Source organism: Stenella coeruleoalba, assembly GCF_951394435.1.
Source record: "Stenella coeruleoalba genome assembly, chromosome: 1".
NCBI classification, from domain to species: Eukaryota; Metazoa; Chordata; class Mammalia; order Artiodactyla; family Delphinidae; genus Stenella; species Stenella coeruleoalba.
This window is the reverse complement of record NC_137169.1, coordinates 147,535,128-147,547,169: the sequence shown is the minus strand read 5'-3', so window position 1 is coordinate 147,547,169 and position 12,042 is coordinate 147,535,128. Positions and strand designations below refer to the sequence as shown.

At 33.2% G+C, this 12,042-nt stretch overlaps 1 protein-coding gene across 12 annotated transcripts in view; it reads left to right on the top strand.

The window, feature by feature from the left end:
• The window catches only part of CDC42BPA (CDC42 binding protein kinase alpha), a 323,830-nt gene that overhangs the window by 281,088 nt on the left and 30,700 nt on the right, over window positions 1–12,042 (top strand). For all 12 annotated transcript variants that reach the window (XM_079912211.1, XM_079912203.1, XM_079912202.1 and 9 more), the window contains 4 exons: window positions 2,470–2,553; window positions 8,048–8,153; window positions 10,570–10,706; window positions 11,399–11,538. In XM_079912211.1, coding sequence (XP_079768337.1) covers window positions 2,470–2,553; window positions 8,048–8,153; window positions 10,570–10,706; window positions 11,399–11,538 — 467 coding nt within the window. The remainder of the gene's footprint in view (window positions 1–2,469; window positions 2,554–8,047; window positions 8,154–10,569; window positions 10,707–11,398; window positions 11,539–12,042) is intronic.

Genomic DNA, 12,042 nt, shown 5'->3' with positions numbered 1-12,042 from the left:
AAGTGGAATTATTGGGTTGTGTGGAATATGCATTTTCAGCTTTAACTAGATCTTGTCAAATTATTTTCCACAGTGATTGGACCCGTTTTCACTCCCACCAGCAGTGTGTGTGTGAGTGAATTCCCTATTTCCCCACATCCTTCCAGCCCTTGGTACTGTCAGACATTAACTTTTGTCTATTTGATGGGTATAGAGTGGCATTTTTGTTTTAATTTGCATTTCTCTGATTTCAAGTGTTATTCAACATCTTTTTATATGTTTATTGACCATTGATGATTTGCCTGTTCATGTCTTTTTGTCTGTTGTTCTATTGAATTATTTTTCCACTTGTTCTGTAATTGTTCTTTATATATTCTGGATACTAATTCCTAGCTGGCTATATGCATTGCAAATATTTTCTTCCAGTCTGTGGCTTATTTTAAAATTTTATTTGTCGTATCTTTTTGTCTTGCAACAGTTTTTATTTTAAAGTAGTCATATTTGTCAGTCTCTTATGACTTCTGCTTTTTGTGTCTTTTTAAAACAGTTCTTCCCTATGCAGCAGTTATAAAGATTTTCTTCCATATTTTCTTCTGAAAGTTTTTAAATTTTGCTTTTACATGTTTAGGACTTTAATCAAACTAAAATTTGTTGTTATGTATTATGAGAAATGGAGTTCTAATGTTTTTCTTGTATGAACCACCAACTCTCCTGTATTTCCCCCATTGATTTGTAAATCTATCTCTGCTTTATATAAATGGGTCTGTTTGGGGATTCTCTATTCTCTTTCATTGTTCTTTCTGTCTGGGATTCTCTGTTCTCTTTCATTGTTCTTTTTGTCTATTCCTGTACCAACATCACATTGTCTTAATTATTGTAGCCTTAAAATAATTCCTGATACCTGGTATGATCAGCCACTCCCACATACCTTGTTCTTCTTCCTTTACTTCTTGACTCTTTAGTTTTTACATATGATTTTTCGGTTCAGCTTCTAGGTTCCGTGTAAAGCTTTTGATTGGATTTGAATTTATAGATTATCTGAGGAGAACTGATCTCTTTGTGATATTGGGCCTTTCCATCTATGAACATTATTTAGATATTTTTTATATCCTTCAATAAAGTTTCATTATTTTCTTCCCGAAGGTACTCCAAATTGCTTGTTAGATTTGTTCCTGGGAACCTTAAATTTTTATTGCTATGGTGGATGGGATCTCTTTAAAATATGTTTTCTAAATTAGGCATTGCTGGTCTTTGTGAATTATGATGATCTTGGATTCAGCACCCCTACTTCACCCCTTTTAATTCTAAAAACTTCTCTTGGACTTTCTATGTAAATTCTAGTGACAATTTTGTTTCCTATGAATTGTTCTTTATTAACTTTCATAAAGGTTTTGTATCCATCTCTTTTATTTCATATTTATTTTTTTAAATGTTAAATTATAAATTGGGTTTAATACATTTTTCAAGCTATTTAAAAGTAAATTAAATTTAAATTAGAACTAAACTCATAGTTAAGTTGAAAACTCTGAGAAGCCCATCTAAATTCCATTTTAAGGCTATCATGTGTGTAAAATATTTGGCTTTTGGAGGTTATATAGTAACAAAGGCAAAGAGGGACCATCCATTTTTCTCTTAATATTTTAGAATATTCTGTAACTTTACACAAAGCTAGCTTTTCCCTCTTGCTTGCTTGCTTGCTTAGCATCCTAAAAGGAAGTCATTCTTCATATATTTTTTTTACACTTTGCTAATAAGTGATGCCTCTTTTTTTCCACAATAACATCCAGTAAAAGCACTGGTTCCTTTCATTCAAAGAAATATCTTACAGTAATATGCCGTAAAATAAAGATATGGCAAGTAATTAAATTTCTGTCGGTTCTGAATTCCAGTAATATTAAACAATCTAACTCCCTTCTTAGAAATTACTTTCTTCACAAAAATTCCACTAATCAATCAATCCATCAATCAGTCAATCTCTTTATCTCGCATGCGCTCTCTCGCTCTTTCTCTCTACACACATACACACAAATCCACAGAATTGTATTCCATATATGTAATGTGCATCCTGTATATAGAAGTCAAAGGAGTTAAAAGAATCTTCTAAATATTTTGATTATAAATCTTGCTTTAAAACTCTTTAAGATACTTTATACAATTAATATGGCATTTTCAGTTGAACTTGAAAATTAATATCCTAAATTTTATGTAGGCTACATGCTATGACTTTCTTGTGTTCGTCTGTAGATTCTCTTTTACAAGTTATTTATTTTTAAATTTCCAGACTGAAATAATTTTTATAAATTGAACAAATATTTTATTTGTAGATATTGCAGGCAGAAATTTAAATTATCAACACTAAGAATTTAGCTTCATTGAGATAATTTTTCCTTATTGCTGTTTTGTTTGGCTGTGTTTACTTTTATTTTTAGTGATGTTTGAAATAGATGAACTGTTTTATGACATTTATTTCCTCTTTTCCCCTGGATTCAGACTGTAGACTATACTCCACTTCCAGTTCACACACCAACCTTAAAGAAAAAGGGATGCCCTGGTTCGACTGGCTTTCCACCTAAGGTATTCAATCTAGTAATAAGCATTGTATGTTGTGGAAAAAAAAAAAAAAGGAAAGAAGGAGAATGGATTTCTTCTGCTTTTTGTATGTGCCGTGATTTTTACTATTAGATTCCTCAAAATTATAAACATAAAAGCTGGGAAAGAGAATAAATTCTGTATGAGTGGAAATAATCACCACTAAGAAAGGTAGGACAAACATGCAAAGTTTGTTTTGTTTTAACTTCCATCTTCTTAAATTCAATGTTTTGAAGTCTGTTACAGCAAGGAGTAGTGCTTGGAGTATGTACTGTAAGGAAGGCATTAAGTTGAGGCCACTTGTGGAAGAATCTAAAATTGAGCTTAATAAAACACTTAGAAAGAGAAATGTTTAGAGAAAAATTCAGATCATTTTTTTTTCATTCCATTCAACATGACCATGTCCAAAGTATTGTATATGGTAGAACATGAAGATTTAGTTGCTTATCTCAAGCTCCTACAAAGGAATTCTAGAAATTGGAACTCTCCATCCCCCGAACATGAACTTCGGGTAAACCCCAGAATTAGAGACGGATTGATGCATCTGAAAAACTAATAAAATATACCAAAGTATAACTGGTATAAAAGAAAGCAACAAACTGAATTATCTATGCTAGATAAAATTTTGAGGCTAGACAGAGCATGAATTTAAAATAAGCATAATAAGTATGTTCAAAGAGGTAAGAAAGGAAGTAAGTTGGGAACATGGGTCAGGATAAGGTACTTATAAAGAAAAATAATTTCCAGGTGCTTGACCTGAAAATATAACTGCTGAAATAAAGAACTTAAGTAACTGGCCTTAATAGCAGAATGAGCAAACTGGATGTAGCAGAAAAACAAGTTGTGAGATGGAAGATGAGGTGGAAAATATGAAAGTTAAGCTATAAGACAGAAATAGTGTCTATCTATATAGTTGGACTTTCAAAAGAAAAGAAAAAATAGAGAGATGGAAATACTTAAAGAAATAATGACCTAATATTTCCCAGAAATAAAGGTGGAAATCCTCATACTGAAATACATTATTATGTGCTAAAAAGAGGAGGTAAGAAAACATTCACACTTGCACACATTATAGCAAAATTTAAGGATATCATAGATCAAGAGAAAATTCTAAAAACTTTCAAAGAGAAAGCAGATTATCTAAACAGAAGTCAAATTGATATTGGTCTTCTCAACAGCAATGAGATGCAAGAAGACAAGAAGTATGTTCAAGGTGTTGAAAGAAAAGAACTCAGAACCCTAAAATCCGTTCTGCTGTTAGAAGTAAATAGCTAACAGGGTTAAAGGAAATTGCCCCTAGGAAGGACGACTTGGGGCAAAGGGGTTCCTCTGTTTTTGTTATAAGGATTGTGATACTATTTACTCTTAAAACTATATACATGTATTAATTTGATTTTAAAAGTTAAACATACATACATAGGAGAAAATATGGAATTTCTTTGTGACTAGTTAATGAAAATAAGATCGCAAATCACAATCATAAGGTGAAAACATTGATGGACATTACTACGTTAAAATTAAAGATCTTTGTACATTGAAAACATTGTTAGTAGGTGGTTAATAAGTGATGACAGACTAGGAGAGGATATTTGCAGTGTTTAACACCAGTAAGGGATTCATTTCTAGAACACGGTATATAAGAAACTTCTGTAACTGCATGTGAAGAAGATTAGAAATCCAGTTGAAAATCTGGCAAATAATATGAGTAATTCCCGTAAAAGGAACTCCTAATGGTCAGCAAGCATGTGAAGAAATGTCCAACCTTATTTATAATTGGTGAAATTAAAAATTAAAGTAATTTAATAATTTTTAAATTAATACTACTTTATACTCACCAGATTGTCAAAAATTAAGTAAGGTAGCATCAAGGATGTGAAGAAACACGCAGCTTCACACACAGCTGGTGGAATTTTAAACAGGTACAACCATTCTGGAGAACAACCTGGCTACTGGAATAGACATATACCACATAACCCAGCAATCTCATTCCTTCAGAAAAATTTTTATGCAGATCCATTAGGCAAAATGACAGAGATGCTTAGTGCTGCATATGGTAACAGGGAGTTGGAAATAGAAGAAAGATAGGTAAAATATGGTTGATGTGTAACAAAATCACATTTATATAAATTAGCAACACTCAAAAATATCTAATTCATAAGGCTGTGTACATATCCAAGGACCTGTGTAGATCACCTTAGATTGGGTGACAGATTTCATGGGGAAGGATGGGGAGTAGATCATCAGGGATGAATTAAAAATAAAATAAGGCCAAATACAAGACCAATGTCAAGGATCTTAGTCCTTATGCTCTTTCTAGGAGTCTTATGGGCTCAGGTCCATGTTCAATCCTTACTCCATTTTGAGTTGATTTTTATAACTGGTTTAAGATAGGGGTCCAGTTTAATAAATAAATAAGGTCAAATAAAATTAGAGGGGCCTCCATGAAGCTCTGGTAATAATATTTCATGGACTGAATATTAACTCAATTATGTACACCTGTTGTTCCTCCCCCAAAAATAAAATAAGATTTACTTCATGTTTTTTAAAAGATGAAGGATTGAATCTATAGTTTTCTCAAAGTAAAAGTGTTTAAAAGGGAAAAAGGTTATTTAAAAAAAACCTTTAATAAAGGTTTGCTTGAGATAAAGACTCCTTGTCGTTTATAGTGTAGAATCCTAATTATGTACAGCTACTGATTTGTAAGTTTTCAAAAAGGGTTGGTTCTACTTTGTTCTCACATCTTTTATTAAAAGTATTTTACCTCCTCCACTGAGTAGCTTGAAGTCTGCAACACTGGCAAAATTGGAATAGAAAAGAACCCTTCTTTCTGTCCACTTCTTTAAATTTCGAGATTATAGTTAATTCTCATTTTACTCCAAATTATCACATAATCTAAAATTAATTTGAGTTCATGCTTTAGGCTTAATGCCTCTTTTACTAGAAATTTTTTTCTCCTCCTCCAGCTACCTTTTGTGGAAGTATTAGAAATCAGGTATTGACCAGGAGACAAGAAAGGGGATCTTAGAAAGATCCAGAAGCCAAGTGGTCTAGACCCTAGGGCTGAATTCACCTATCTTTTTGTTACTATTCATCTTCCCCCGCCTGCTCCGCACCAAAAAGAAATAAAACCAAAAACCTATTGTGTGTTGCCTAAAGTTTGATGCTCTCAGAATCATGTTAATTATGTTACGTATTATACTGTTCTTAGTTGGGATTAGTAAAACATGGACCATTTAATCTTCAGTAGTGAATCACGCCCACCTCCTACAATTTAACCAGCACCTGCCAGTTGATCATTTAAAATCAATGCTTTGGTAAAACATTGTTTATCTTTCCTACTATTGCATACTTAGTTAAAATTATGACATCCTGAGCAGGTCTCTGGGGAAAAAGTATATAATAGATATGTTTTATAAGCAATTTTTAGATATTGTGATGTCATACTATTAAATTTGTCATGGGCATGGTTATTTTATTACTGTCATTTCAGACATGTCTTCTTATCTTTTAGAAGAAGAAAAACAACAGTTACTTACCTTGAGCCATTGACTAATTCTTTCATTGTAATAGAAGCCTTTAGAACCAATCAGTAACAAATTTTGCATTATTGCATTAATGTATTTTGAACAATTGAAAAAGTTAGCACTAGAAAATTTACTCTCATAGTTCCTGAAAGTTAAAAAAAATAAGAGTAAAAATTAGTATACAGGAGAAATGTTGAGCAAAATTTTATGTGATGTTAACAAATCAGGTATTTTTATCACAGGCAGGGAGGCCTCTAGTCTTGACCTAACTGTGTCTTATGCAGTCTGGTGGGGTTTTTTTTTAGGATCATATTTTTCAGTTACATGTTTTTAAATTATCAAACTCTGAAAGATGGCAGAATCAGATCCGGGCTTGAATTTGAACTCTACCAATAACTGTCTATTCATGACTAATTTATTTAATCTCTCTGAGTTTCAGTTTCTTCATCTATGCGAAGAAATAATACCTATCTTCCCAGAGGCATTGTCTCCATTAAATGAGATGGTTGAGAAGTACTGGAGCAATGTCTGCACCTTGGTTGTTGCTCAGTCCACACACAGCAATTATAGAGCCAGTAGAAAGATAGTCTGTCCTCTACTTAGAATAAAGTCAGATCCCAGTGCTGCTTTGCAACTGACCAAAGGTCCTGAGGAACTTCTAGATAGAATGGTTTGAGGTTGGACCAGAGCTCATGACTGCTCTAAGTTTGAGGATCTCATTCCATTCCAGGACCCTAATATAAAAAGATGATCTACTTTTCTACGCTTGATTTTTTTAAAAATTTCTTTTGTGGTATGTAAATATATCCCAGTTGAGAAGAGCAAAATTTATTTTTAACTTAAATTTTAAAGCTTTGAATATTCTCTTTAGTTTTTTGTTAATATGGTAAATTTCAGCTGAAATAATACTACTTTAAAACTGTTTTCCATCAGTATTCACATGTTACTGGAATACAGGATAAAGTTTTTACTAATTTAAATCAATCACACATATAAAAAAGAAATAATTAGCCAAATTTGTTTTCAGAATATGTTTTATAAATATGTTTATAACACACGTATGTAAATATGTTTTGAATGCTTACTCTGTGCCAGCACTGTTCAAAAGGCTTTGTTTATATTAATGCTCATTTAACCACCCCATGAAGTAGATATTATTACTGATTCTATTTTATAGAATAAAGAAAGTGAGACACAGAGGAGTTAAGTAATTTGTTCCTAAGTTCACACAGCAGAGTGATAGAACAGTGACTGTAATTCATTTATTATTAAAACATGCTAAGAGTTCATTTGGAGAGGAAAGAAGTGTTCTAGAGAGCTGAAATGTACATTGGTGTACCACCATACAGATCAGCAAAGACTTAGAGAAGAACTTTAACTACTGGGTTTTCAGTCTGTCTCTAGAATAATATATGTGTATTTATATCTGCTCAAGTGTAATACTGCCTGCTTCCAAGGGAGGAAACATATTTGTTAAGCATGTTACTTGTTCGTGGTCCCAGAAAATCAAATACATGATTTTTAGTAGGGCCAAGAATTTTAAATTACTGTTTGTTCTTCGTAAGAAGGTATAAAAGCATATTAAATTTCTTTATTTGTATAGGTATAAATATGCAAAATTTCACCTAATGCATTGCCAAAGAACTTACAAAAATCCTGAATTCAAAATTCATGAGCAAAAATTGCTAGTTTATTTTATAACTTTTCAAATGGCATTCAAGAGCAATTGATTATCATTTAACTTCTTATATTATTTTTAGCATAATCCAGCTCAATATTGCCTAATAAAAATATTTAAAAAGCATCAATTATAGAAAGATATGGTGAGAAATGAAAAGAATTCATTCTACACCTAATTAGAAAATATTCTAGCAGCTGGTGTGGTTCACAGAGATTCATATTATGGAAGTCCTTTAAATGAACGATGTGTATGTTTTTATCAATTTGTTTTGCAGCGCAAGACTCATCAGTTTTTTGTCAAATCTTTTACTACTCCTACCAAATGTCATCAGTGTACCTCCTTGATGGTGGGCTTGATAAGACAAGGCTGTTCCTGTGAAGGTAAGAATTAAATGGTAAGAAAATGTGACTAATTTAGTGTCCTGACATTTACTCCCTAAACTGTAATCAAATAGCTTTATTCTCTTTAAAAAGTATATAAATGTTTATTTATTTGACTTAGTCATTTGCTTTTCTTTGGATAATAAACTGAATACCTTGCTAAAGTCTGTTGAATATTGGAAACTAGACAGATGGTCCCTAGAAACATTTTCTAGGGGAGCTATATTTAAATATGTTTCATTCATCTTTGTTTCATCATTCAGGAGAATTTGTGGTCCCCAAAACCCATTAACCTGTATGACAAAATATGTGAAAGTTATTCTTGAATCTATTCATTTAATTTTACTCTTGTTTAATTTATTAGAGAAATTATTATTAATAAGTAGACAATGAAGTATCTTTTCACAAAATTAAATGTCGGCTACTATGCCTCAAAAGATATTTTATTCCAAGTGTTAGTAGCAGAGGTTTTTCCCTACCATTCATTGATCCATCCATCACATGCTCGCAGAATGCCTGCTCTGTGCTTCTAGGCACTGGGGGTCAGGGTTCTATGTTCGGCTAGTTCTCACAAGCCAAGTGGAAGATCCTGATTGCATTGTCTTAACTAGTCTCTTAGATGCATGGGTTTAGAGCAAAAGGAAATGGGCAGGCTTTAAAAGTAGAGATTTGAGAGTTATGAATGTGTGAAGTGATGAATATGAATGATGTTTTCCAGGAAACACATGTAGAGTAAAAAGAGAACAAGTATGAGGACAGAGCCTTGGGAAACATAGTTAAGGGGAGGTAAAAGGTAAAGATAACAAAGTAATCTGAGAAGGAATAGCCTCTATCATTGACTAGGGAGGTGTGTCTGAGCCCAACGGAGAGAATTTGCCTTGTCTCATTGTGCAACTTAGCCAGTACTTATAAATGTGACTTTTTAATCTGTTTATCAGAAAGAATCCTGGCAGCTGCTTGGCTTTAGGTCCCTTGTCATTTTTTATGAATCAGAATCATTTGCGGTTCCATAGTAGGAATGTTTGAGATCTTCCCAATTCTCTTCCCTTCTAAGGGTCTCCTGCCATGAAATTGGGCCGGTCTTTTCTTCAGACTGACTCTTTGCAGCCTACCAGCCTACCCTATAAAGCTGTGGGGACACATTGGACTATGCTCAGGCTTTCATAAATGTTGTATAATGTGGTTATAACCTCTAAAGATTCCTGTCATTTTAATTCTTCTTGGTTGAAATTAGATCCAGTATTGGACAATTATCTTATTGTTTCCATTGCCCCTTGGAAGAGAGATTTTTGCTTATTAAAGCAAATTGTAACTTGTTAGACACTCTACTTAGAAGTGAATGAGTTGTCTTACAGAAGATGAATCGTTTTTGACAGTCAGTACTAGTCCCTCTTGCCATTTTCCCATGTGTATGTTCCCATGACGGTATCCCTTCAGTTCCTTTTTTATTCCTTCCCAGATATTCTCCAGGATCCCCCTGAGAGTAGGAATTGTCTAAATAGATATTCTTAGTCTGTAACCTCTCCCAACAAGCTTGTTTGTTTTAAATACTTTAACCTTTAATTCTCAACCAACCAAGTCTCAGTGGAAGAGAGTTTATTTTTATTTATCATTTTGTCTTAGAATCTCAGGTTCATCATTTAAGTATCAAGAGGTATCATGGCAATACTGTTGGTAGTTACGTATGCAGGCTCTGAGCAAGACTGCCTGGGTTTGAATCCCAGCAATGCCACTTAACAAGTTCTGTGACCCAGGGCCAGTCATACGTAAATGAGGATGATCTTACCTCTCTTAGATTATTACAGAAAAAATTAAAAACACTCAGTAAAGTTAACTACTATTATTATCTTAGTAGTAATTTACCTATATACAATAATATCAGTAACTCCTAAAATTTAAATTGTACCTTCTTAATCACGGAACAATTTAAATTTCAAAAAGAGGGATTGGTAAAATTTGCCAGATATTGAAAAGATGTCAGGTAATTTAACATCCATCAGTGACTCTCGCAAGAGAGATTTCAGGTCAGATACCAAACTGCAGTGAGATGAAGAGTTAAAGAAAACTCCAGAAACTACTCTTTTAAGAATTCAGTTTAAAACAGCTGTTTTATTTGCAAGGTTAGATTTTTTTTCCATCTGTTTGCTTCTCATTTTGATCACTAGTGTTAACACAGAACAGTAATATTACATATTACAGTGATAAAAAAGTATTTACTATTTCTCACTGAAATTCTTACTGGTGAGCAAATGAATCAGCTCCCCAAATGACAAAAATATTGTCAAGTTGTTTAAAATAAAATCAGAGGTAAGCATTCATTTAACATGGCACTTGGCATGTAATGAGTGCTCAGTGAATTTTCTCTTTGTCAAAATGAATTTTTATTGAACACTGTTTCTTTTTTTCCCTCCAAAAGTGTGTGGATTTTCGTGTCACATAACTTGTGTAAACAAAGCTCCAACTGCTTGTCCAGTTCCTCCTGAACAGACAAAAGGTCCCCTGGGTATAGATCCACAGAAAGGAATAGGAACAGCATATGAAGGGCATGTCAGGGTAAGTATGATTAGGTTGGGTTTAGATTAACCTTTTAAGGCTTATTAATGAATTAAAGAAAGTCACCTTACACACACAGTCCTTGACAGAAAATTAGGTGAATAAAATTCATCTAACAGTTTTACTTCATTCAGAGTAATGGTCTGAAAACAAAAACCTAGCTCTTGCTCAGAATAAATTCCAAAATGTCTCAAAATTTTCTGTACTGTGTCTGTATTTTAATGAACAGATGTTGAAACCTCCATAAAGGAGTCTGGCTCTTCATCTTGCTGGATAGGTGGCATATGCTTATGAAGTATGAGATATTGTCAGGACATAATCTTACTTGTCATCTTGAATAATATTTAAAGTGTAAGCTGCTTTTCGTCCTACTACCAAATTTGGCTTTTATGCTACTTAGAAATCCATGAATGTTATTTTAATGAATCACTAGAGAAAATTAAAATGGTACCATTAAAGTTTTTTTCAGAATATAATGTCAATCAGTGTTTGAAGAATGTGTTGTCACACTTTCTCATGTTATTAATGATGTATGTGTACCATCTGCTACTTTACCAAACACAGTGGCGGACTTACAACACGTGCACACTGTCTTTAGGTTTTCATCATGCAGTTACATATGTAATTAAAGGGGCTCTGACTGACATTTCAGTTTAGGTTGTTTTGTTTGTTTGTTTGTTTGCCTGTCTAAGATCCCTAAGCCAGCTGGAGTGAAGAAAGGATGGCAGAGAGCACTGGCTGTAGTTTGTGATTTCAAACTCTTTCTGTATGATATTGCTGAAGGAAAAGCTTCTCAGCCCAGTGTCGTAGTCAGTCAGGTGATTGACATGAGGTAAGTTTGTGAAGGTGAAAATATTTGTATCTTTGCAACATAGGAATGAAAAGTGTGTGATTTTTCTTCTAATTGCATTGCCATGTTTTTATTTAAATCTAATTTAGCGTTAATTTTCTCATTTACTAATATTGCAATCGTAACATAATTAAAAATATGAAATAAGGTGTAGTTATAGAACAGGTTGATGTGTGTTGGGTCAGGGAGAAGAAGCTAATGTTTGAAACCAAAAGACCAGTTTAAAGGTTGCTGGGGTACTGGAGTCTGATGTGTGTAATGTTCATATCATCACCTAAAGTAAAGGCTTAGGTATAATTCCAATGTGAGGAAAGGAAATAAAAATCTCAAAATCGTACAGGCTCTTGGAATATAAAGTGAATCAGTGAACATTTAAGTATACCTCTTGAATGTTTCTAGTTTCATTTTTGAGACTCTTCCCCTGCCCCTTGGGGTGCTCTGCTTACCCTCTTCTCGTGACTCCCTTAACGCTCTCCCTCAGTGATC